The sequence below is a fragment of the Oncorhynchus gorbuscha genome, linkage group LG15 (genome assembly GCF_021184085.1).
Source record: "Oncorhynchus gorbuscha isolate QuinsamMale2020 ecotype Even-year linkage group LG15, OgorEven_v1.0, whole genome shotgun sequence".
In the NCBI taxonomy this organism is placed as follows: Eukaryota; Metazoa; Chordata; class Actinopteri; order Salmoniformes; family Salmonidae; genus Oncorhynchus; species Oncorhynchus gorbuscha.
The window spans coordinates 75,360,512-75,385,106 of record NC_060187.1 but is presented as its reverse complement, the minus strand read 5'-3'; the positions used below and the strand labels follow the sequence as shown (position 1 = coordinate 75,385,106).

General features: G+C 43.9%; 2 protein-coding genes across 3 annotated transcripts; one reads left to right on the top strand and one right to left on the bottom strand.

Annotated features, from left to right (window-relative positions):
- Positions 1 to 2,757: 2,757 nt before the first annotated feature.
- Positions 2,758 to 9,546, bottom strand: LOC123998035 (40S ribosomal protein S19). Its single transcript, XM_046302862.1, has 6 exons — positions 9,458 to 9,546; positions 8,441 to 8,511; positions 6,657 to 6,757; positions 6,269 to 6,452; positions 4,054 to 4,108; positions 2,758 to 2,824 (listed from the first exon to the last, which is right to left on the bottom strand). The coding sequence occupies exons 2-6, from the start codon at positions 8,509 to 8,511 to the stop codon at positions 2,780 to 2,782; spliced, it is 456 nt and encodes a 151-aa protein (XP_046158818.1). The 5' UTR covers positions 9,458 to 9,546; the 3' UTR covers positions 2,758 to 2,779.
- On the top strand, positions 8,429 to 20,482 carry LOC123998034. 2 transcript variants are annotated; one of them, XM_046302859.1, is made up of 3 exons: positions 8,429 to 8,540; positions 15,833 to 16,202; positions 18,237 to 20,482. In XM_046302859.1, the coding sequence occupies exons 2-3, from the start codon at positions 15,841 to 15,843 to the stop codon at positions 19,066 to 19,068; spliced, it is 1,194 nt and encodes a 397-aa protein (XP_046158815.1). In that variant the 5' UTR covers positions 8,429 to 8,540; positions 15,833 to 15,840; the 3' UTR covers positions 19,069 to 20,482. The 2 variants fall into 2 exon arrangements, with proteins under 2 accessions (XP_046158815.1, XP_046158817.1); XM_046302861.1 differs by lacking the exon at positions 8,429 to 8,540 and adding an exon at positions 11,231 to 11,435.
- The last annotated feature ends 4,113 nt before the right edge of the window (positions 20,483 to 24,595 follow it).

The following is a 24,595-nucleotide window of genomic DNA, read 5'->3' as shown; positions in this document are numbered from 1 at the left end:
TCTCCGCGAACGTGGGAACGTTGCCTTTAAAACGTGCATCGCGATCTGATTGAATCTGGCCCCTTGTCTCACTAATCTGGAAAACCCAGCACTAAAATGTGGAACAATTGCGTCAGAGATTATAGTCTCATAAATGTCCAAAAACTAAAGTTCCTAGTTTACATGGCTGTGAAAATGCGTTGAAAACCATTGGTCTACGTGCATCCAGGCTGTATCACATCCGGCCATGATTGGGAGTCTCATAGGGTGGCGCACAATTGGCCCAGCATCGTCCGGGTTTGGCCGTCATTGTAAACAAGAATTGGTTCTTAACTGACTTGCCTAGTTAAATATATAAAAATAAATTATGTCTTGTTCCACCTCTAGCATGAGAGACCATAAAGACTAGTCATCTCTTTGGATGGCAACCCAATAGGTGAAAACATTCCCTGTACTGTGTCGCTCTCTGGTGGATATCTGCGGTACAACAGGGGCCATCTCATAAGGCGTTAGGTTAAATCCTCTGCTTATGTCGTATTGCAGGGGTTTAGTTCATTTTTTGCCATGCTAACACCTGTCCATTCCTGCCTCCAGGTGCATAGGTGGCAAGGGATTATACGAATTGGGCCTGTGCATTACAGTTACTGAGGAAATACAGGTATTGACTTAAAGTGGTAAAGACCCATCATTACTTTATAAGGAGCAGCCAGTCTGGACCAATCATGTATACGAACACTAGATTGCAACACTATGCATTGGCCAATATGAAGCTTTAAAGACAGTCTGCCATATTGGTACTCCTCAGAAGGGACAATCGTCCACAGGAATGAATGGAATCCTACATTATTGTAATGTAACGTTTCGTGGACAAAATTACGTATTTAAGTATTTCTTTGTTGTAGTAACAGTAAATACACAAAAAAATCTACACCTAAGAAAAATACATGCAATTTCCAAGATTTTACTGAGTTACAGTTCATATAAGGATATCAATTGAAATAAATGCATTAGGCCCTAATCTATGGATTTCACATAACTGGAAATACAAAAGCATCTGTTGGTCACAGATACCATAAAAAAGGTAGTGGCGTGGATCAGAAAAGCAGCCTTATCTGGTGTGACCACCATTCGCCTTATTCATCTCCTTCACATGTGTGTTGATCAGTCTGGTGATTGTGGCATGTGGAATGTTCTCCAACTCCTCTTCAATAATGGCTGTGCAAAGTTGCTGGGTATTGGCGTGAACAGGAACACGCTGTCGTACACTTCGATCCAGAGCATCACATACAAGCTCAATGGGTGACCTGTCTGGCGAGTATTCAGGCCATGGAAGAACGGGGACATTCTCAGCTTCCAGGAATTGTCTACAGATCCTTGTGACATGGGGCCTTGCATTATCATGCTAAAACCTGAGGTGATGGCGGCGGATGAATGGTGTAACAATAGGCTTCAGGATCTCGTCACGGTATCTCTGTGCATTCAAATTACCATCAATAAAATGCAATTGTGTTCATTGTCTGTAGCTTATGCCTGCCCACACCATAACCCCAACATGGGGCACTCTGTTCACAATGTTGACATCCCACATGATGCCATACACTGTCTGCCATCTGCCCAGTACAGTACAAACCGGGATTCATCCACGAAGAGCTCACTTCTCCTGTGGTCGTCGGTGAGCATTTGCCCACTCAAGTCAGTTACGACACTAAACAGCAGTCAGGTCAAGACCCTGGTGAGGACGAGCATGCAGAAATTATTCAGTTGTGCAAACCCAGTTTTATCAGCTGTCCAGGTGGCTGGACTCAGACAATCCAGCAGGTGAAGAAACCGGATGTGGAAGTCCTAGGATGGCGTGGTTACATGTGCCCTGCAGCTGTGAGGCCGGTTGGACGTACTACCCAATTATAAAATGACATTGGAAGTGGCTTATGGTAGAGAAATTAACATTAAATTATCTGCAACAGCTATGGTTCATATTACTGCAGTCAGCATGCCAATTGCACACCCTCAAAATATCTTACATCTGGCATTTATATTGGTTCAGTATACTTTAAAAAACTTTCGTATTAAGGCATCTAACATTTTTTTCGTGATCAGAATGAACAAACAAAATGTCTTTGTTGGAAGCAGTAGTCACAGCTCGGTATAGAGATGCTCATGTCACCACCTTAACAGCAGAAAAATGGGCGACAAGTTTAGGTCCAAAATACACCCATAGCAACAGATTGGGCTTATTTGACGGATTTTGGAGCTCGAAACAGCCCACATTACCTCTTCCTCTGATTGAGTTGGAGGACATGCAAATCGCATTTAACTTGACAGGTAACAAGACTGAACCCCCTAATTGTGAGACATTTCTGCTGGGTGAGCTGTAGTAGAGTTCGGTCTCCTCTAGATGGCACTGTCGCATCAAGCCATATTCTCATACACGTATGGCCGATGTCAAGACAACTAGCAGCCCAAAGATCAATATGATGGTTTAACATTTTGAAGCTATGCATAGCTAAAACTGACAAATAGTTTGGGGAATTTAACTAAACTCAATATGAGTAATATTTTGGAAGTTTATTGGAATTCAACAAAAAACCATTGTGCAGACTAAACAGACCACCATCCCCAAAACACCTACACTTCAATCTAGTCCCCCAATGACATCAAGACCAGAGGTTACATGGCTAACATCGGTATGCAAAACCATAAACCCATGAAAGCAAAGTTTCCATCTATTGTTGATAAATCCCAACTTGCTCAAGTTTGAAAAAAGAACAGACAAGATTACACCTTCTCCAAAAACCCTTTATTAAACTGTGGGGGCAGCCTTGGGGGGCAACTTCGCAGCTGCGACCTGGGGAAGCAAATCAAAACAAGACATTTAGTGCTGCAGATTTGTTCAGAGGTTACTTCAGTGAGTAAGTGGGCCTTCGATCTAACAAAGTAATGAGGCCCACATCACACTGGAATAAAACAGCTCGAGGACAATGACTTCACTAGAACCCCTCAGAAATGCCAATCATGTCACGACAGCACATGCCATACCTAGCTCCTTGGGATAAAAACTATTTCTAAACCATCAAAAACACCACAGGGGGAAGCCAAGCCAGCCGATTGATGACACCACCATGTAGCAGCCAGGGAGGGCCAGGTTAGTGAATCTAAATTCAGCTCATTACAAAGGACCAAGAGGGAGAAGCTGCACCATACGGTGGATTCAGTCAGCATGAAATTCCCTCTGCTTGTTTACCCTTGGATTGTCACACTGTTGTTCCTCTTAGGCAGACAGATTGCTGCCAACAGTCGCTGAGCTGCTGTTTCTTTTTACCACAGCAAAAAAAAAAATGTTTTAAAACATTTTTTAAAATAAGACTGACATTCATTATGCAGGCTGTGAGGCTCAGGAGCAAAGTCAGAAAATAAATATAGACCAAGGACAGCAGGCTGAATGCTTGGGCAACACTGTGCTAATGCTCTCGTTACATGCACTGTGGGATGTTCTATCATCAAAGTGCAGGGTGACATGTTTCAGTGATTAAAAACTTATTTCTGCAACAAAACATGTTTGAATCGACTTTTTAGATAAGGGCCCACAGGCCTGATATGGTGAGGTACGAGGCAGTACCCTGGTCCCGGTCAGCCTTGGGCCTATTAAGCCTTTATTCCAGCCAAGCAAGGCAGCAGATGGCCCAGCGCTCTAACCGCTAGGCTAATAACTGAAAGGTTACTAGTTTCATTTCCCCAAGCAGACTAAATGAAAAATCTGCCAATGTGCCCTTGAACAAGGCACTTAACCCCATCTGCTCCAGGGTATCAGCCAATAACAGCTGATGCCTGGCCGTGACCACAGTGAGGGCGTCTCAGTGGAATATGCAAAAAACACAAGACCAAACAGGTTCCACTTGAACATATGAAAGGACAAATAAGCCGCCGCCCCCCCCCCCACATTTGACCAAATTATCTCAAGGTCCTGATTTAACTTATTTGTTTTGCAGTTTGTCTGGAACAGGCCCGCACAACCCATGGATTCCACCGAAGGTAGGTAACCAAAACCTGCTGGTGGGGTAAAAAGAAGGACTTCACCTGGCCAGCAATCCTGTCCAGATCTCTGGTTCCCTGGGCGGTTAGTCTACGACCACTGTGAGAGAAGAGGTTCAGTCAGCAACAGAACTAATTAAACAAAGATTGTCACATGCGCAGAATACAATAGGTAGACTACACTGAAATGTTTACGAGCACTTAACCAACAATGAAGTTAAGAAAAATAAGTTAAGTAAAAAATAAATTAGAAGAGCAGTAAAAACAGTAGCGAGGTTATATACAGGGGGTACCGGTACAGAGTCAATGTGCGGGTGCACCGGTTAGTCGAGGTAATTGAAGTAATATGTACATGTGGGTAGTTATTAAAGCGACTATGCATAGACAGTAGCAGCAGCATAAGGGGGGGGCAATGCAAATAGTCTGGGTAGCCATTTGATTAACTGGCTTGGGGGTAGAAGCTGTTAAGAAGTCTTTAGGACCTAGACTTGGCGCTCCGGTACCGCACAGTAACAGAAAACAGTATGACTAGGGTGGCCGGGGTCTGAATTTTTAGGGCCTTCCTCCGACTCCTCCATACTAACGGATCAACTCCATTCTGTACAGTAACACAGCAAAGACTACATCAACATTCCTTACACAGGTTGACTGACAACACCAGAGACAGTAATGCCAGAGAAGGCAATGACACCCCTACACACCCGCCATAGGATAAAATGTGCCCAACCATTTGCAGAAATTGCTACAAAACTACTAAATCAATTAAATCTGAACAAGCCTGGTAAGATCACAATAGTACATTTATCCAGATTTCATGCAAATAATATAATCAACACTTATGAAATTGAGCACTTGTAAGATGCTTTGTCTGTATACGGTTTTGTTCAGTGGGAAAAATGTTTTCAACAAAGGGAAGAAAAAAAAAAATTTTTAATCACTCTTAAGCGTTGCATGAAGCGCAAATTTAAAATAGTCAACCCAGTGGTGCTCACGGGACCAGTTCCAGTGGTGCTCACGGGACCAGTTCCAGTGGTGCTCACGGGACCAGTTCCAGTGGTGCTCACGGGACCAGTTCCAGTGGTGCTCACGGGACCAGTTCCAGTGGTGCTCACGGGACCAGTTCCAGTGGTGCTCACGGGACCAGTTCCAGTGGTGCTCACGGGACCAGTTCCAGTGGTGCTCACGGGACCAGTTCCAGTGGTGCTCACGGGACCAGTTCCAGTGGTGCTCACGGGACCAGTTCCAGTGGTGCTCACGGGACCAGTTCCAGTGGTGCTCACGGGACCAGTTCCAGTGGTGCTCACGGGACCAGTTCCAGTGGTGCTCACGGGACCAGTTCCAGTGGTGCTCACGGGACCAGTTCCAGTGGTGCTCACGGGACCAGTTCCAGTGGTGCTCACGGGACCAGTTCCAGTGGTGCTCACGGGACCAGTTCCAGTGGTGCTCACGGGACCAGTTCCAGTGGTGCTCACGGGACCAGTTCCAGTGGTGCTCACGGGACCAGTTCCAGTGGTGCTCACGGGACCAGTTCCAGTGGTGCTCACGGGACCAGTTCCAGTGGTGCTCACGGGACCAGTTCCAGTGGTGCTCACGGGACCAGTTCCAGTGGTGCTCACGGGACCAGTTCCAGTGGTGCTCACGGGACCAGTTCCAGTGGTGCTCACGGGACCAGTTCCAGTGGTGCTCACGGGACCAGTTCCAGTGGTGCTCACGGGACCAGTTCCAGTGGTGCTCACGGGACCAGTTCCAGTGGTGCTCACGGGACCAGTTCCAGTGGTGCTCACGGGACCAGTTCCAGTGGTGCTCACGGGACCAGTTCCAGTGGTGCTCACGGGACCAGTTCCAGTGGTGCTCACGGGACCAGTTCCAGTGGTGCTCACGGGACCAGTTCCAGTGGTGCTCACGGGACCAGTTCCAGTGGTGCTCACGGGACCAGTTCCAGTGGTGCTCACGGGACCAGTTCCAGTGGTGCTCTGGGACCAGTTCCAGTGGTGCTCTGGGACCAGTTCCAGTGGTGCTCTGGGACCAGTTCCAGTGGTGCTCTGGGACCAGTTCCAGTGGTGCTCTGGGACCAGTTCCAGTGGTGCTCTGGGACCAGTTCCAGTGGTGCTCTGGGACCAGTTCATATCCGGTGTTTCCCTCTGTGCTCAGTAGAGATGTAGGATCTGCTTGCTTCCCTAAACCTAACCATAAGGACCAATGACAACAGCAACCTTGGCTCAGTGTCTAGGGATGTTCTAACCAGCATGGCTCTACTCACCCGTTGGGGTTCTTCTCCACCATCTTGAGAAGCTCGAGGGCCTGCAGCACCTTGCGGGCCACGTTTTTGGAACCGACACTGAAGTGGGCAGGGCACACACCGTTCCTCTGGCGACCACCATAGATCTTGGTCATTGAGCCCACACCGGCACCCCCACGCAGGTACAGGTGGCGCACTGTGGAAGCTGGGAGGGAAAAGAGGTTAACACCACTGATGGCCAGAGTCAATAATCTTATTCCATACTTCTGAACTAACAGTCAGGAAAATCATTTGTGGCCAATTTTGGTCTAAACCAATGCCAATAACAGATTGTCGCTACCACACTAGACTAATGGCCTGAGCAGACAGGTAGTCCTGAAGGGAAGAATGTCAATGATCAAAATCATACCAGCTCTTGTGTAGAACCAGTTCTCATCGCTGGGGGCCAGCTCCTTGTGTTTGGCCAGCTTGACAATGTCCACCCAATCTGGGACCTTCAGCTTTCCTGACCTGGAATAGGAAAAGCATACAGTTGAAGTGGGAAGTTTACATACACCTTAGCCAAATACATTTAAACCCAGTTTCACAATTCTTGACATAATCCTAGTAAAAATTCCCTGTCTTAGGTCAGTTAGGACCAGAACTTTATTTTAAGAATGTGAAAAGTTCGAATAGAATGATTTATTTAAGCTTTTATTTCTTTCATCACATTCCCAGTGGGTCAGAAGTTTACATACACTCAATTAGTATTGGGTAGCATTGCCTTTAAATGAATTAACTTGGGACAAACGTTTCAGGTAGCCTTCCACATGCGACCCACAATAAGTTGGGTGAATTTTGGCCAATTCCTCCTGACAGCTGGTGTAACCGAGTCAGGTTTGTAGGCCTCCTTGCTCACACATGCTTTCTCAGTTCTTCGGGATTTGAGGTTACGGCTTTGTGATGGTCACTCCAATGCCTTGTCGGTTGTCCTTAAACCATTTCGCCACAACTTTGGAAGTATGGTTCGGGTCATTGTCCAATTGGAAGACCCATTTGCGACCAAACGTTAACTTCCTGACTGATGTCTTGAGATGGTGCTTCAATATATCCATATAATTTTCCTCCCTCATGATGCCATCTATTTTGTGAAGTGCGCCAGTCCCTCCTGCAGCAAAGCACTCACAAAACATGATGCTGCCACCCCTGTGCTTCACGGTTGGGATGGTGTTCTTCAGCTTGCAAGAGTCTCCCTTTGTCCTCCAAACATAACGAGGGTCATTATGGCCAAACAAGTTATTTTTTTGTTTCATCCGACCAGAGGACATTTCTCCAAAAATTACCTTTGTCTCCATGTGCAGTTGCAAACCGTAGTCTGGCTTTTTTATGGGTGGTTTTGGAGCAGTGGCTTCCTTGCAGAGCAGCCTTTCAGGTTATGTCGATATAGGACTTTGTTTTACTGTGGATATAGATACTTTTGTAGCCGTTTCCTCCAGAATCTTCACACGGTCCTTTGCTGTTGTTCTGTGATTGATTTGCATTTTCACACAAAAGTACATCCATCTCTAGGAGACAGGTCTCCTTCCTGAGCAGTATGATGGCTGCGTGGTCCCGTGGTGTTTATACTTGCGTACTATTGTTTGTACAGATGAACATGGTACCTTCAGGCGTTTGGAAATTGCGCCCAAGGATGAACCAGACTTGTGAAAGTCTACATCTTTTTTTCCTGAGGTCTTGGCTGATTTCTTTTGATTTTCCACGATGTCAAGCAAAGAGGTACTGAGTTTGAAGGTAGGTCTTGAAATACATCCACAGGTACACCTCCAATTGACTCAGGCTAATTGACAATTTATTGGAAGCTTCCAAAGCCATGACATCTATTTCTGGAATTTTCCAAGCTATTTGAAGACAGTCAACTTTGTGTATGTAAACTTCTGACCCACTTGAATTGTGATACAGTGAATTCTAAGTGAAATCTGTAAACAATTGTTGGAAAAACATGTCATGCACAAAGTAGATGTCCTAACCGACTTGCCAAAACTATAGTTAGTAACAAGAAATTTGTGGAGTGGTTGAAAAATGAATTAATGATTCCAAGTCTAAGTCTGTTAGTCATTCACAAAAGCTCAATGCACTACAAAGCAAAAATTGAACAAGGCTCCACGGTTATGCAACTACATATACTTATATTACAGAACCGAGTGGAAAACTCACTTCTTCAGGAACGCTGACAGGGCACGGACAAACTCCTGCTGGTTGACGTCTTTCACTGTGACACCAGGCATCTGCCAGAGGTAGAGAACTTCAATAGGAGGTACAATGTATGAATGATGCTATGTAGACTGCAACGAATGTCCTGGGTAGTTTGAGGTCCTGAGCACATTCAATATGTAGCCTAGCTACTCATGTAACCAAAGGTTAGTTATATAGCTTTATGCAGACGATAGGATGACTCGACTGCCCCAATACTCAAAACAGTTCATCTGATGACTACACGTTTAAACACTACTATTGATAACCTTTCTGCAAACCACACTATCTAGCTAACTAGTTAGTTAACTCGCCAGATGGGTGATGAACAGCTTGCTTAATGAGGCAACTACAGTTAGTTGGCTAGCTAATTCTATAGGCTACTTATCTTCCTGTCAAACAGCGGTGATGGAAAACATTCACATCGTGATAATATACACTCCTCATATTGTGCGATGTCCTGAATGATCTGAAGTCCAATTTTAGCAAAAATCTGATATCAGGGAAAACCATCTCACCAACAAACCTGCCACCGTTAAATAAAATTATGCTAACTGGAGTTAGCCACAATGCTAGCAATGAACCTATAAACCGACACATGTAACCACATCAGAAATACGAGGCAGAAAACCACAGCATAAGAAGGATCACAGTCCAACTGCCGACGAGCGTAACACATTCAAATGGAAGACACCATTAGCGCAGATAACATAATTATCTTATCGAAAATGGACAAACTAAACGCGAAATGTTTAGGCCCAATGCAAAGGCATGGGGGCAGCCATCACTGGAAGCTACGTGCGAATGCCGCATGCAATTTTATTTTATTCTAAATAATCTACAGGACTCTATAGACTTTCCGGAAAACCCGGAATTTGTTAATTGATTGTTTAATGTATACGCGGTCAGTTATGGGAGAATAATTATCACGAAAATGTCATAAAGTTGGTAAAATAAGGCCGGAGACCAGACATCCTTTACCTTGCTTGTGGACAGCGAGAGGAAGAGGGCAAGACAGGGTTTCCAGCCCGTGTTAAAACGGGCGGATCTCGTTTGTTCTCGCGAGATATGATCTCACCCTGTACGTCCGTATTTTCCTCACCCGGTTGATACATTTCTAGCCCAATCAGAGTAAAACCTGATGCATTTCAAAGCAGTTTGCAGTGCCCAAGGTTAAGGCTACATCACAATCAAAAGCATTGAATTATGAAATTGTCTGCAAAAGAAGTGGCACGTGCCCTGAAGCAGCAATAGGAATTAATTAGCAGGTTTTTTTGTGGTATATGAAAGTACTTTTTTATTGCAGCAATAGGATACTAATGTCTAATGTTACTATAATCTGCACAGTGAATGCAATAACCAGGATGTAATTCAAAATTATGTTTTTATTATAATAATCTTGTGACATATCCCTGTGAAATGCATTGCAACCATATATTATCTTATGGTAAATATATAGATAAAATACATATATTTAAAAATATATACATTTTCCTTTATTATTTTCCCTTAACCCTACCATCCCTCCCCTAATTAGAGTAAACCAATGGACCACAACACTTTACAGTTTATACATACTATATAAAACCATTTCTTATTCTTAAGGGATTTCTACAAATAGCCTACTGACAGAGATCATGATCAAATTCCTTTGAATTCTGCATGCAGCAATCATTCTTTATTTCTCATGGTACATTTCATCCATGAAAAAAAAACAATGCCACTTAATTTGTTCTTTGTTATCCTGCCTGAAACAGGGCACGTGTAAATGTACTGCTGCCTGAAACAGGGCACGTGTAAATGTACTGCTGCCTGAAACAGGGCACGTGTAAATGTACTGCTGCCTGAAACAGGGCACGTGTAAATGTACTGCTGCCTGAAACAGGGCACGTGTAAATGTACTGCTGCCTGAAACAGGGCACATGTAAATGTACTGCTGCCTGAAACACGGCATGTGTAAATGTACTGCTGCCTGAAACAGGGCACGTGTAAATGTACTGCTGTGTGAAACACGGCATGTGTAAATGTACTGCTGCCTGAAACAGGGCACGTGTAAATGTACTGCTGCCTGAAACAGGGCATGTGTAAATGTACTGCTGCCTGAAACAGGGCATGTGTAAATGTACTGCTGCCTGAAACAGGGCACGTGTAAATGTACTGCTGCCTGCAACACGGCATGTGTAAATGTACTGCTGCCTGAAACACGGCACGTGTAAATGTACTGCTGCCTGAAACACGGCATGTGTAAATGTACTGCTACCACAGAACAATGCCCAAACCCTTCAGTGGAATAGAGATTGCGTTCTCTGTCCCTCTCTGATTTCTCTCCGTTGTTTTTCTCTGTTCATCATCTCTTCCATCTGTGCCATTATGTTTACACACGTTTGAGTGTCTCCTTTCGTGTGTGTGTGTGTGTGTGTGTGTGTGTGTGTGTGTGTGTGTGTGTGTGTGTGTGTGTGTGTGTGTGTGTGTGTGTGTGTGTGTGTGTGTGTGTGTGTGTGTGTGTGTGTGTGTGTGTGTGTGTGTGTGTGTGTGTGTGTGTGCGCGCGCGCGCATTTGTACATGTTCGATTGACTTGAGTGTGTGTGTCTGCGAGTATATGTGTTAACTATAACCTTGGTCTTTTTTATTTACTTATTTACAATGCTTGTGGTGACCTTTGCACAGCTCAGGTGGAAAGGTTAGCACTGCTTCAACATTGACACAATTGATATGTTTGTATAGACACGACCAGGAGATAGGTGGGCAGAGAGGGTAATGACGGTTTATGAATGTGAGTTTATTCTGTCAGTCAGCGCAGAAGAATAGAGTGAGAGGAAGAGATAGGGAGGTAAAGAGCAAGGGAAGGTTTACAGAGGACAGATTAGAACTGTCATAGACTTATATTTACATTTTACATTTACATTTTAGTCACTTAGCAGACGCTCTTATCCAGAGCTATACATCCACAACATATCAGGTAATTTGGTCTTTTCTCATTTATTCTACTGTTCTAGACAGCTCTATTTTGGTATTTGGTGTTTTATTAGGATCCCCATTAGCTGTTGCGATAGAGCTGCAGCTTCTCTTCCTGGGGTCCACAAAATCACCTTCTGTTCTCTATCCATTCTCCTTCCATTATATTCTCTTTCATATTTTCTGTCATCCATTGAGATTCCTACTATCTAAATCTAAAGCTCTGCCTGTGTAGTGTGGCTGTGAGTCTGTATGCTTGTGTTGTCTCTCAATGCTTAATTGATTAGCAAAAGTAAATTAATCACATTGAAAGCGACCAGTCACAGATTCAAACCGAAGACAGCCACATAAGGTGGAATGAACTCCATTAATTATGTTAAGGCCCTTCAAGGAGCAGGACAGGAGACAACTGTATCAACTGATTATGCAGCTGTATAAAACAATTATTATATATTCCAGTCAGTCATAATTATTATGAAAATGGACAACTTGTCGTCTGGATGTCCTGAAAAGGTCAAACTCATTATTCTGAGGAGACAGGTGGAATATTACAGAGCTAAATCTGCTATTTCAACATCCAGACACTTTGCTTTATTTGAGACCATTGTTTGAAAATGTTCTGAAATTACCTGTCAATCACACTCGAGCAAGTTCACACCAATGTCTCCTGCTCTGTCTGTCTGCTGCAGTGTGCGATGTTAGCGGTCTGTTTCACAGAGCCTACCCTCTCTACACTGTGTTTGCATGGTGCTCACATCCTCAGTGTGAGTGCTCTGTCAGGTCCAGTCTACGCTGACCTTTTCACTCTCCAGGTACCAGTACAGGTCTCTAATACCTAGAACAAATATTTAACCATCTCTCCCCCTCAACTTCCTGCCTCTGCGTCTCCCTTTTCATGTATTTTTTCCTTTACTCTGTCCCCCCACCACTCGCTTTTCTCAATCAATCTTTCTCATTTAGACCTCCACCTCACTCTCTCCATTCTTACCCCACTTCTTCTCAAACTATTGCCATTGTCTTTTTCTTCTTTTTTTTATGTCCCAGGTAAATTGACTGAGCATGCTTCCTCATGTGCCCAATAATGTTTATACCATATTTTGTGCTGCTACCATGTTGTGCTGCTGCATTGTTGTGTTGCTACCATGTTGTTGTGTTGTGTTGCTACTATGCTGTGTGGTCATGTGTTGCTGCCATGCTCAATCACTCTCAATCACATTTATTTATAAAGCCCTTTTAACATTAACATTTATTCACCTCAAATCTGAAATCCACAACAGAAGCTAGCCAGAAGCTAGCCAATTCACTGGCTAACGTTAGTATTCAGCTAACCACGGTTGGTGGTCATCAGCTATCCTTTAGCTCGGAAAGCTATCGCCAGTTTTGTACAACGCGACTCAGACCAGAGCAAACCGGACCTATTTTCTCTCCATATCCACGGATTTCTACTGCAAGCTCTGGACATTTACACCTAGATCTTGCAGCTAGCTAGCTGCTATCCAAGTGACTGTTGGCTTACGTCGGTCCCGGAGCAAACATAAATTATTCCGGAGCTAGGCAGCTGAAGAGTTCCATCAGCCACTCCTGGGCTACAATCACCTATCCGGACCCGTTTTATTGTGGACGCGGAGCCCCACCGGGCCTCCACAACTGGAATACCAACGTTATCTGCCCGAGGGAGTTATCCAACTGGCCCCTCCGTCGCAACGTTACCTGAACGCCCACCTGCGGCCCTCTAATCGTTAGCTGTCTTATCGGCTGCTATCTGAATAGGTGCATCGGACAATTTCCTTGGGTCACTATAACTATATCTATTTTGCCAATTGGATTGGTCCCCTCTACCAGACGGAACCCCACTAACCTACCGACGGAAATGCAGGAGGTAGCTAAAAACAGACCTCCATCCTCTGCCAGCTTGCTACCCATTGCCCGGCTAGCTGACCCCAACCAACCTCACTACTCACTGGACCCTTATGATCACTTGGCTAAGCATGCCTCTCCTTAATGTCAATATACCTTGTCCATTGCTGTTCTGGTTAGTGTTTATTGGCTTATTTCACTGTAGAGCCTTTAGCCCTGCTCATTATACCTTATCCAACCTTTCAGTTCCACCACCCACACATACGATGACATCACCTGGTTTTTATGATGTTTCTAGAGACAATATCTCTCTCATCATCACTCAATGCCTAGGTTTACCTCCACTGTATTCACATCCTACCATACCTTTGTCTGTACATTATACCTTGAAGCTATTTTATCGCCCCCAGAAACCTGCTCCTATTACTTTCTGTTCCAGACGTCCTAGACGACCAATTCTCATAGCTTTTAGCCGTACCCTTATCCTACTCCTCCTCTGTTCCTCTGGGGATGTAGAGGTGAATCCAGGCCCTGCCGTGCCTAGCTCCACTCCTATTCCCCAGGCGCTCTCTTTTGATGACTTCTGCAACCGTAAAAGCCTTGATTTCATGCATGTTAACATTAGAACATTTAAGTCATTTAAAGTCATTTAGAAGCCCCCTCCCTAAGTTTGTTTTATTCACTGCTTTAGCACACTCTGCCAACCTGGATGTCCTAGCTGTGTCTGAATCCTGGCTTAGGAAGACCATCAAAAACTCAGAAATCTCCATCCCTAACTACAACATTTCCAGACAAGATAGAATGACCAAAGGGGTCGGTGTTGCAATCTACTGCAGAGATAGCCTGCAGAGTTCTATCCTACTATCCAAGTCTGTACCCAAACAATTTGAACTTCTACTTTTAAAAATCCACCTCTCTAAAAACAAGTCTCTCACCATTGCCGCCTGCTATAGACCACCCTCAAAACCAACAAATCATCCTTCACTCATGCTGCCAAACATACCCTCGTAAAACTGACCATCCTGCCGATCCTCAACTTCGGCGATGTCATCTACAAAATAGCCTCCAATAACCTACTCAATAAATTGGATGCAGTCTATCACAGTGCCATCCGTTTTGTCACGAAAGCCCCATATACTACCCACCACTGCGACCTGTACTCTCTCGTTGGCTGACCCTCGCTTCATACTCGTCGCCAAACCCACTGTCTCCAGGTCATCTACAAGACCCTGCTAGGTAAAGTACCCCCTTATCTCAGCTCGCTGGTCACCATAGCAGCACCCACCTGTAGCACGCGCTCCAGCAGGTATATCTCTCTGGTCACCCCCAAAACCAATTCCTCCTTTGGCCACCTCTCCTTCCAGTTCTCTGCTGCCAATGACTGGAACGAACTACAAAAATCTCTGAAACTGGAAACACTTATCTCCCTCACTAGCTTTAAGCACCAGCTGTCAGAGCAGCTCACAGATTACTGCACCTGTACATAGCCCATCTATAATTTAGCCCAAACAACTACCTCTTCCCCTACTGTATTTATTTATTTTGCTCCTTTGCACCCCATTATTTATATTTCTACTGTGCACATTATTCCACTGCAAATCTACCATTCCAGTGTTTTACTTGCTATATTGTATTTACTTCGCCATCATGGCCTTTTATTTGCCGTTTACTCCCTTATCTCACCTCATTTGCTCACATTGTATATAGACTTACTTTTCTACTCTATTATTGACTGTATGTTTGTTTTACTCCATGTGTAACTCTGTGTTGTTGTATGTGCCAAACTGCTTTGCTTTATCTTGGCCAGGTTGCAACTGTAAATGAGAACTTGTTCTCAACTTGCCTACCTTGTGAAATAAATAAAGAAATAAATAAACATCAGCCGATGTCACAAAGTGCTATACAGAAACCCAGCCTAAAACCCCAAACAGAAAGCAATTCAGATGTAGAAGCACGGTGGCTAGGAAAAACTCCCTAGAAAGGCAGGAACCTAGGAAGAAACCTAGAGAGGAACCAGGCTCTGAGGGGTGGCCAGTCCTCTTCTGGCTGTACTGGGTGGAGATTATAACAGAACATGGCCAAGATGTTCAAATGTTCATAGATGACCAGCAGGGTCAATAATAATAATAATAATAATAATAATAATGCACCCTCTACAACAGTGGTATTATTTTACATTTTAATCCCAGCCCCCATCTCCGCAGGAGGCCTATTGCCTTTTGGTAGGCCGTCATTGTAAATAAGAATTTGTTCTTAACCGCCTTGCCGAGTTAAATAAAGGTACAAAAATATTAATAATAATTATCAACCTCACCTGGAAGCCAGTTTCACGGGAGAGGAGGGGATGAAAAAGCCAATTGTTCAATGGTAATAATTAGCTAGGGAGCCATGATAGGACAGGCACTGTTGAGACAAGTGCAGAAGGAACTTTGAATGATCTCTTAGAGTTACTCTAGGTTTGACACCTCAACCAGTTTCACTCTTGTCATCCTCTCTCTTTCCTCTGCCACCTCCCCCACCTGTTTGTCTCTGTCCCCCTCTTAGGTTCAGCCATGGACAACATGTGGCTGAACTCGGTGAGTCAGTGTGTGGTATCTGTGTCGGTGATCGTGGTGAGTGTGAGGATGTCTATGGGTGGTGGTGGGATGGAGGAGGATGGAGGAGGCCAGGGTGGAGGTGGTCATACCCGGAGCGGGAGTGTTTCTGCCTGCCTGAAGTTGTGTCTGGGCTGGGTGGGGGCAGTGGGGGGTGCGGTGGGGGTTCCTGTCTCTGTGCTGCTGAACCTGAGGAGTCCCCAGTGCCTGTACACCTGCATCACCCTGGTGTGCTGTCCTCTGCTGGTCAGGCAGTTCACTGTCTGCCTGCTGCTGCTCATGACCCTCAACTCCCACCTGAAGCACCGCATGGGGAGCAGGTGAGTCCGAGAGAGGGGGGTAAAAAGTACCAAAGCTAAACTCTAGACCAGGGGTATTCAACCGGAGTTCTGACAAAAATATAAAATGAAAAACGAACCAAAAAGTGAAACTATTTTTTATTTTTTATGAATGATGCTAGAAACAACAGAATAAACAATTGTATTATTACATACAGTAGAAAATGTGAGAAAATCTTCTTTCAAATTATGATTATTTTATTTCTCAACTCCTTATATTGAGCAAATTACACTCAATGAACTCATTACACTCATTGGAGCTCATTACACTCATTGGGAGGGATGGGGAAAAATGACTGATTACACAATACAATTACAAAATACCTGTCACACCTTGATCTGTTTCACCTGTCCTTAGGATTGTCTCCACCCCCTCCAGGTGTCGCCCATCTTCCCCCTTATCCCCTGTGTATTTATACCTGTGTTCTCTGTTTATTGCCAGTTTGTCTTGTTTGTCAATTTCAACCAGTATTTTTGTGTCTCAGCTGCTGCTTTTCCCAGTCTCTCTTTTCCTCGCCCTCCTGGTTTTGACCCTTGCCTGTCCTGACTCTGAGCGCACCTGCCTGTCCCTGACCCTGAGCATGCCTGCCGTCTGGTACCGTTGCCCCACCTCTGGTTTACTGACCCTAGCCTGCCTTGACCTGTCTAGCCTGCCTTGACCTGTCTAGCCTGCCTTGACCTGTCTAGCCTGCCTTGACCTGTCTAGCCTGCCCTAGCCTGCCTTGACCTGTCTAGCCTGCCTTGACCTGTCTAGCCTGCCTTGACCTGTCTAGCCTGCCTTGACCTGTCTAGCCTGCCTTGACCTGTCTAGCCTGCCTTGACCTGTCTAGCCTGCCTTGACCTGTCTAGCCTGCCCCTGTTGGATTATTAAACCATTATTCATTTGACGTTGTCTGCATCTGGGTCTTACCTTCATACCTGATAATACCATAAAGATCAATGTATCAAAGTAAACTACCAAATACGTTTGAAATGTATTTAATACAAATACATGTATTTCATATTTTGAAATACAGAAATACATTTGTAACAGTTACAGAAAGTTTGACTTGTTATGACTGTGATATGTTGTTTATCTACCTTAGTTGAATGCACTGACTGCAAGTTACTCTAGATAAGAGTGTCTGCTAAATGACCAAAATGGAAATGTACTGTATATGTGAACATTTACCAAAATGAACAGCAAAGCACACTGGGTATTATTATTGGCCTTGTTTTGAAGTGGAGAATACTACTCAACATGCTTTGCAATTGTTCATTTTTACATATACATTTATATTTAGTTTATTAAGCAGATGCTCTTATCACACCATAGTGCCATCAGACTTTTGATACCAATGCAGGTGAAACCGCTATAGAAAATAGTATAGAAAATGTATTTTGTATTTTTAAAATACTAATTACAGCTGTCGAAAGTATAATGTTACAAAATACATTGGACTGTAGTTCAGCCCAGGGTAAAACAAATGACAGAGGAGTCCGAAGTAATTGAAAGACACGTTTCAAAAACATGTAACAGAAATACTGCCCATCTCTGCTGACTGGAGTATCTGACATAGGCTTTGAAACGTACGGGTCACAGAAAGTGCCATTGGTTGCTGGTAAGCTTTCTTGACTTGGACAAACATTTTTGACACATGTTTTACCTTTTTTTAAACTAGCTAAACAGCTACTTTTAGCAAAAATGTGTTTGGAGTTACCTTTGTCTAGCTAATAGGCTATGTTAGCGTTTATACTTCCAATTATAATGTGGGGAGGTCAAAATAATTAAAAACTGTCTACCAAATCTATTCATTTTAAAATGTTGGTTCATGTTACTTTTCCTCGCCATTATCATTCACCTGATGATAAGACAAGACGTGAAAAATAAATTTTTGGTTAACATATGATGGGGCTCCCTGGGTTGCCAGTTTGCCTCGGCGGGGGTCCCTGGGTAAACAAGGTTGAAGAACCCTGCTCTAGAACATCAGTTCATGCTGGCTTCATTTGACCCACTGGGTTCTCTCTCTGTTTCAGGTACAGTTTGCTGGTGACACGTCGGCGGGCCCTGTGTGTGGTCCTGCTGTGCTGGGTGGCCTCTGTCCTCTCCTCCTTTGCCCAGTTCATCAACTGGAACGTCCTGGACACCTGGGGAGGGGAAGAGGGATGGCTGGATGGGCTGGGGCTGGACGGCAACCCCCCAGGCAACTGGACCTCCCCTCCTCCCCGTCCGATGCCTCCCAAGTACAACCAGGACCGCTCTGTGATCGGGAAGTACCTCCCTTACGGCGGCTTCCTGTCCAAGTTCTACGTGGAGGATCTCCATAACTTCACCTATGCAGAGATCCATGGGAGCCACTGGGGGGTGTGTGCCCCCGACACTGTCCTCAGCCCCCAGTTCCTGGTCTATGTCTATGGGGTGACCGTCTTCCTGCTCCCCCTAATGGGCCTGCTGGCCATTTACCTAGATCTGGTCTGTGTGATGCCCAGACAGGACCCTGATGGTCCGGGCTCTGGCCCCCCAAAACGCCGCTCTCCCCGTGCCCGCTCCCTAGGCCTCTCCCTCTGTCTCCTTGTCCTCCTGTGTCTGCCCCTTCACATCACCCACTCCCTCCTGCTTTTCTCCCCAGGCACACTGCCCCCGACCTGGGCTTTCCCGCTGGTCTCGCTCCTGTCTCAGCTCTACGGTCTGGTGCCTCCTCTCCTCTTCACCATTCCCACACAACGGGTGGAGGCCGAACAGGTACCCCTACCTCTGCCCCACCTGGCCCCCACAGGGGGTAAGACGGTGGGCGGAGCCCTGTGTTCAGCTGTGCAGGCGGCATCCTGTTCACTCAAAGGGAGGCTGTGCCCAGATGTGCGTGTGTAACATAGAATGGGAAAACAGGGAAGGTGTGTGTGTGTTAACCCGTTGTTACAACACCAGCATTCCCATCTCATATGTTCTAATTCAATGTCTTAGGCTCTGTTTACACACATGTCTCATATGGTAATACCTCGAAATGGCTGAACATCCAATTTCCCTGGAGGTTTTCCCACAAACATAAGTTCCAATCATTGTGTGTAAACAGCGCCATGTATCATTGTGTGTAAACAGCGCCATGTATCATTGTGTGTAAACAGCGCCATGTATCATTGTGTGATTCACAAGGAGCTTCTTTGTGTGTGTTTCCCCATATATATTCATCAACCTGTCAGTAGCACATACTAGACGTTAATTAGTTTTACACACACTGTGCTGTTTAATTATTGAGTCCCATATCAAATAAGGTCACTAACCAGGCTTACATCCAATCTTTTTATGCTGTGTAAAGTAATTTCGGGTAAAAAAGGTCAAGACAGGCCTGATGGAAACATCTAATTTGTCAGTAGACGTTCCAAATGTCAGCCAAACAAAATACGCTAGACAAGCTGGGATCTTTTTGTGTCGGTAAAATTCATAATGTGAGAAATAGCGAGGAAACGCCTTTACGCGCAAATATGCATATAATAACCATCATACCGAAGTAAACTTGGAGTCACACTGTGGTCCTTCCACTACGACTCGGGAAACCATGTAGTTTATTAGGCTACAGATTTAGTAAATGATGATCAACTTTACAGGGTGGTGAAAATGCGAGTGGTGAACGTCATGCTCCTTTACAATAAATATCGAGGGTCTCCCTCTGCCATTTAACAAATTAAAATGATCTTGCTCTTTTATCCAGAATCATCTCACCAACCACACTGTATCTGTCACCTGTTGCCTTGAGCGCAACTGCCAAACCAGAGTGGGCATATTTGCTATATAACGCAAACATTTTTTGTGACTAAACCATCAGTAGAGTTGACAATTATATTCTATTTTTTATTCAGTACATGGGAATTTAACTGCAAACGTTATTTTTATGTGTATTACAGTTTTTTTTAGCAGCAACGAGAACATTTGTTGGAAACACTTCTCTGGTGATAAAATGCGCATATTGTTTTAATGAGGACTTCTGTCGCCAATTGGATGGAAACCTAGCTACTGAGAGAGTAAATATCACGCAGCTGACTTCTAATCTCACACTGATCCAGAACTAAGCCTGGGACTAGATCAGGATATGTCTGCATTGTAACATGCCTTCTGCTGCTGCTGCGGATGCTATAGATCTGGCTTTGATCATGTTTAATTAAACACACAGTAATAACAGCATGGTTGGTCCTGCGACGCCCTCATAATTATAGCAGAGAAACGTTTTTCATGGCTGTTTTGATTAACTGTGTAAATCTAACACTCTCCTTAAATAAAAGGCTTTGCTCTAACTAATTGGATTGTTCTTCTGGTTACGTTGGTGTGAAAAATTATGCACTTATCTACATGCACTCTCTCTCTCTCTATTTCTCTATTTCTCTATTTCTCTCTCTCTCTCTCTCTCTCTCTCTCTCTCTCTCTCTATTTCTCTCTCTCTCTCTCTCTCTCTCTCTCTCTCTCTCTCTCTCTCTCTCTCTCTCTCTCTCTCTCTCTCTCTCCCTATTTCTCTATTTCTCTCTCTATTTCTCTTTCTCCCTCTCTCTCTCTCTTTCTATCTCTCTTTCTCCCTCTCTCTCTCTCTCTCTCTCTCTCTCTCTCTCTCTCTCTCTCTCTCTCTCTCTCTCTCTCTCTCTCTCTCTCTTTCTCTCTCTCTCTCTCTCTCTCTCTCTCTCTCTCTCTCTCTCTCTCTCTCTCTCTCTCTCTCTCTCTCTCTCTCTATTTCTCTCTCTCTCTATTTCTCTCTCTCTCTCTCTCTCTCTCTCTCTCTATTTCTCTCTCTCTATTTCTCTCTCTCTCTCTCTCTCTCTCTCTCTCTCTCTCTCTCTCTCTCTCTCTCTCTCTCTCTCTCTCTCTCTCTCTATTTCTCTATTTCTCTCTATTTCTCTTCCTCCCTCTCTCTCTTTCTATCTCTCTTTCTCCCTCTCTCTCTCTCTCTCTCTCTCTCTCTCTCTCTCTCTCTCTCTCTCTCTCTCTCTCTCTCTCTCTCTCTCTCTCTCTCTCTCTCTCTCTCTCTCTCTCTCTCTCTCTATTTCTCTCTCTCTCTATTTCTCTCTCTCTCTCTCTCTCTCTCTCTCTCTCTCTCTCTCTCTCTCTCTCTCTCTCTCTCTCTCTCTATTTCTCTCTCTCTATTTCTCTCTCTCTCTCTCTCTCTCTCTCTCTCTCTCTCTCTCTCTCTCTCTCTCTCTCTATTTCTCTATTTCTCTATTTCTCTATTTCTCTATTTCTCTATTTCTCTTTCTCCCTCTCTCTCTCTCTATCTCTCTCTCCCTCTCTCTATTTCTCTATTTCTCTCTCTATTTCTCTTTCTCCCTCTCTCTCTTTCTATCTCTCTTTCTCCCTCTCTCTCTCTCTCTCTCTCTCTCTCTCTCAATTCAATTCAATTCAATTCAAGGGCTTTATTGGCATGGGAAACATGTGTTAACATTGCCAAAGCAAGTGAGGTAGACAACATACAAAGTGAATATATAAAGTGAAAAACAACAAAAATTAACAGTAAACATTACACATACAACAGTTTCAAAACAGTAAAGACATTACAAATGTCATATTATATATATATATATATGTATATATATATACACAATGTACAAATAGTTAAAGGACACAAGATAAAATAAATAAGCATAATATGGGTTGTATTTACAATGGTGTTTGTTCTTCACTGGTTGCCCTTTTCTCGTGGCAACAGGTCACAAATCTTGCTGCCGTGGTGGCACACTGTGGAATTTCACCCAGTAGATATGGGAGTTTTTCAAAATTGGATATGTTTTCAAATTCTTTGTGGATCTGTGTAATCTGGGGGAAATATGTCTCTCTAATATGGTCATACATTGGGCAGGAGGTTAGGAAGTGCAGCTCAGTTTCCACCTCATTTTGTGGGCAGTGAGCACATAGCCTTGTCTTCTCTTGAGAGCCATGTCTGCCTACGGCGGCCTTTCTCAATAGCAAGGCTATGCTGAGTCTGTACATAGTCAAAGCTTTCCTTAATTTTGGGTCAGTCACAGTGGTCAGGTATTCTGCCGCTGTGTACTCTCTGTGTAGGGCCAAATAGCATTCTAGTTTGCTCTGTTTTTTTGTTAATTCTTTCCAATGTGTTAAGTAATTATCTTTTTGTTTTCTCATGATTTGGTTGGGTCTAATTGTGCTGTTGTCCTGGGGCTCTGTAGGGTGTGTTTGTGTTTGTGAACAGAGCCCCAGGACCAGCTTGCTTAGGGGACTCTTCTCCAGGTTCATCTCTCTGTTTGTGATGGCTTTGTTATGGAAGGTTTGTGAATCGCTTCCTTTTAGGTGGTTGTAGAATTTAATGGCTCTTTTCTGGATTTTGATAATTAGTGGGTATCGGCCTAATTCTGCTCTGCATGCATTATTTGGTGTTTTACGTTGTACACGGAGGATATTTTTGCAGAATTCTGCGTGCAGAGTCTCAATTTGGTGTTTGTCCCATTTTGTGAAGTCTTGGTTGGTGAGCGGACCCCAGACCTCACAACCATAAAGGGCAATGGGCTCTATGACTGATTCAAGTATTTTTAGCCAAATCCTAATTGGTATGTTGAAATTTATGTTTCTTTTGATGGCATAGAATGCCCTTCTTGCCTTGTCTCTCAGATCGTTCACACCTTTGTGGAAGTTACCTGTGGCGCTGATGTTTAGGCCAAGGTATGTATAGTTTTTTGTGTGCTCTAGGGCAACAGTGTCTAGATGGAATTTGTATTTGTGGTCCTGGTGACTGGATCTTTTCTGGAACACCATTATTTTGGTCTTACTGAGATTTACTGTCAGGGCCCAGGTCTGACAGAATCTGTGCAGAATAATATAATAATAATATATGCCATTTAGCAGACGCTTTTATCCAAAGCGACTTACAGTCATGTGTGCATACATTATACGTATGGGTGGTCCCGGGGATCGAACCCACTACCCTGGCGTTACAAGCGCCATGCTCTACCAACTGAGCTACAGAAGGACCACGAAGATCTAGGTGCTGCTGTAGGCCCTCCTTGGTTGGTGACAGAAGCACCAGATCATCAGCGAACAGCAGACATTTGACTTCGGATTCTAGCAGGGGGAGGCCGGGTGCTGCAAACTTTTCTAGTGCCCGCGCCAATTCGTTGATATATATGTTGAAGAGGGTGGGGCTTAAGCTGCATCCCTGTCTAACCCCACGACCCTGTCTGAAGAAATGTGTGTGTTTTTTGCCAATTTTAACCGCACACTTGTTGTTTGTGTACATGGATTTTATAATGTCATATGTTTTACCCCCAACACCACTTTCCATCAGTTTGTATAGCAGACCCTCATGCCAAATTGAGTCGAAGGCTTTTTGAAATCAACAAAGCATGAGAAGACTGCCTTTTTTTTTTTTTTGGTTGTCAATTAAGGTGTGCAGGGTGAATACATGGTCTGTTGTACGGTAATTTGGTAAAAAGCCAATTTGACATTTGCTCAGTACATTGTTTTCATTGAGGAAATGTACGAGTCTGCTGTTAATAATAATGCAGAGGATTTTCCCAAGGTTACTGTTGACACATATTCCACGGTAGTTATTGGGGTCAAATTTGTCTCCACTTTTGTGGATTGGGGTGATCAGTCCTTGGTTCCAAATATTGGGGAAGATGCCAGAGCTAAGTATGATGTTAAAGAGTTTTAGTATAGCCAATTGGAATTTGTTGTCTGTATATTTGATCATTTCATTGAGGATACCATCGACACCACAGGCCTTTTTGGGTTGGAGGGTTTTTATTTTGTCCTGTAACTCATTCAATGTAATTGGAGAATCCAGTGGGTTTTGGTAGTCTTTAATAGTTGATTCTAAGATCTATATTTGATCATGTATATGTTTTTGCTCTTTATTCTTTGTTATAGAACCAAAAAGATTGGAGAAGTGGTTTACCCATACATCTCCATTTTGGATAGATAATTCTTCGTGTTGTTGTTTGTTTAGTGTTTTCCAATTTTCCCAGAAGTGGTTAGAGTCTATGGATTCTTCAATTGCATTGAGCTGATTTCTGACATGCTGTTCCTTCTTTTTCCGTAGTGTATTTCTGTATTGTTTTAGTGATTCACCATAGTGAAGGCGTAGACTCAGGTTTTCCGGGTCTCTATGTTTTTGGTTGGACAGGTTTCTCAATTTCTTTCTTAGATTTTTGCATTCTTCATCAAACCATTTGTCATTATTGTTAATTTTCTTCGGTTTTCTATTTGAGATTTTTAGATTTGATAGGGAAGCTGAGAGGTCAAATATACTGTTAAGATTTTCTACTGCCAAGTTTACACCTTCACTATTACAGTGGAACGTTTTACCCAGGAAATTGTCTAAAGGGGATTGAATTTGTTGTTGCCTAATTGTTTTTTGGTAGGTTTCCAAACTGCATTCCTTCCACCTATAGCATTTCTTAATGTT

Bases quoted from the DNA above. Each gene is read 5' to 3' on its own strand.
- LOC123998035 (XM_046302862.1), bottom strand. From the start codon at position 8,511: ATGCCTGGTGTCACAGTGAAAGACGTCAACCAGCAGGAGTTTGTCCGT. The intron at 6,758-8,440 runs GTGAGTTTTCCA...TTCCTATTCCAG, and splicing joins CTGTCAGCGTTCCTGAAGAA to GTCAGGAAAGCTGAAGGTCC. The intron at 6,453-6,656 runs GTATGATTTTGA...TTTCCCTCCCAG, and splicing joins CTGGTTCTACACAAGAGCTG to CTTCCACAGTGCGCCACCTG.
- LOC123998034 (XM_046302859.1), top strand. From the start codon at position 15,841: ATGGACAACATGTGGCTGAACTCGGTGAGTCAGTGTGTGGTATCTGTG. The intron at 16,203-18,236 runs GTGAGTCCGAGA...TCTCTGTTTCAG, and splicing joins AAGCACCGCATGGGGAGCAG to GTACAGTTTGCTGGTGACAC.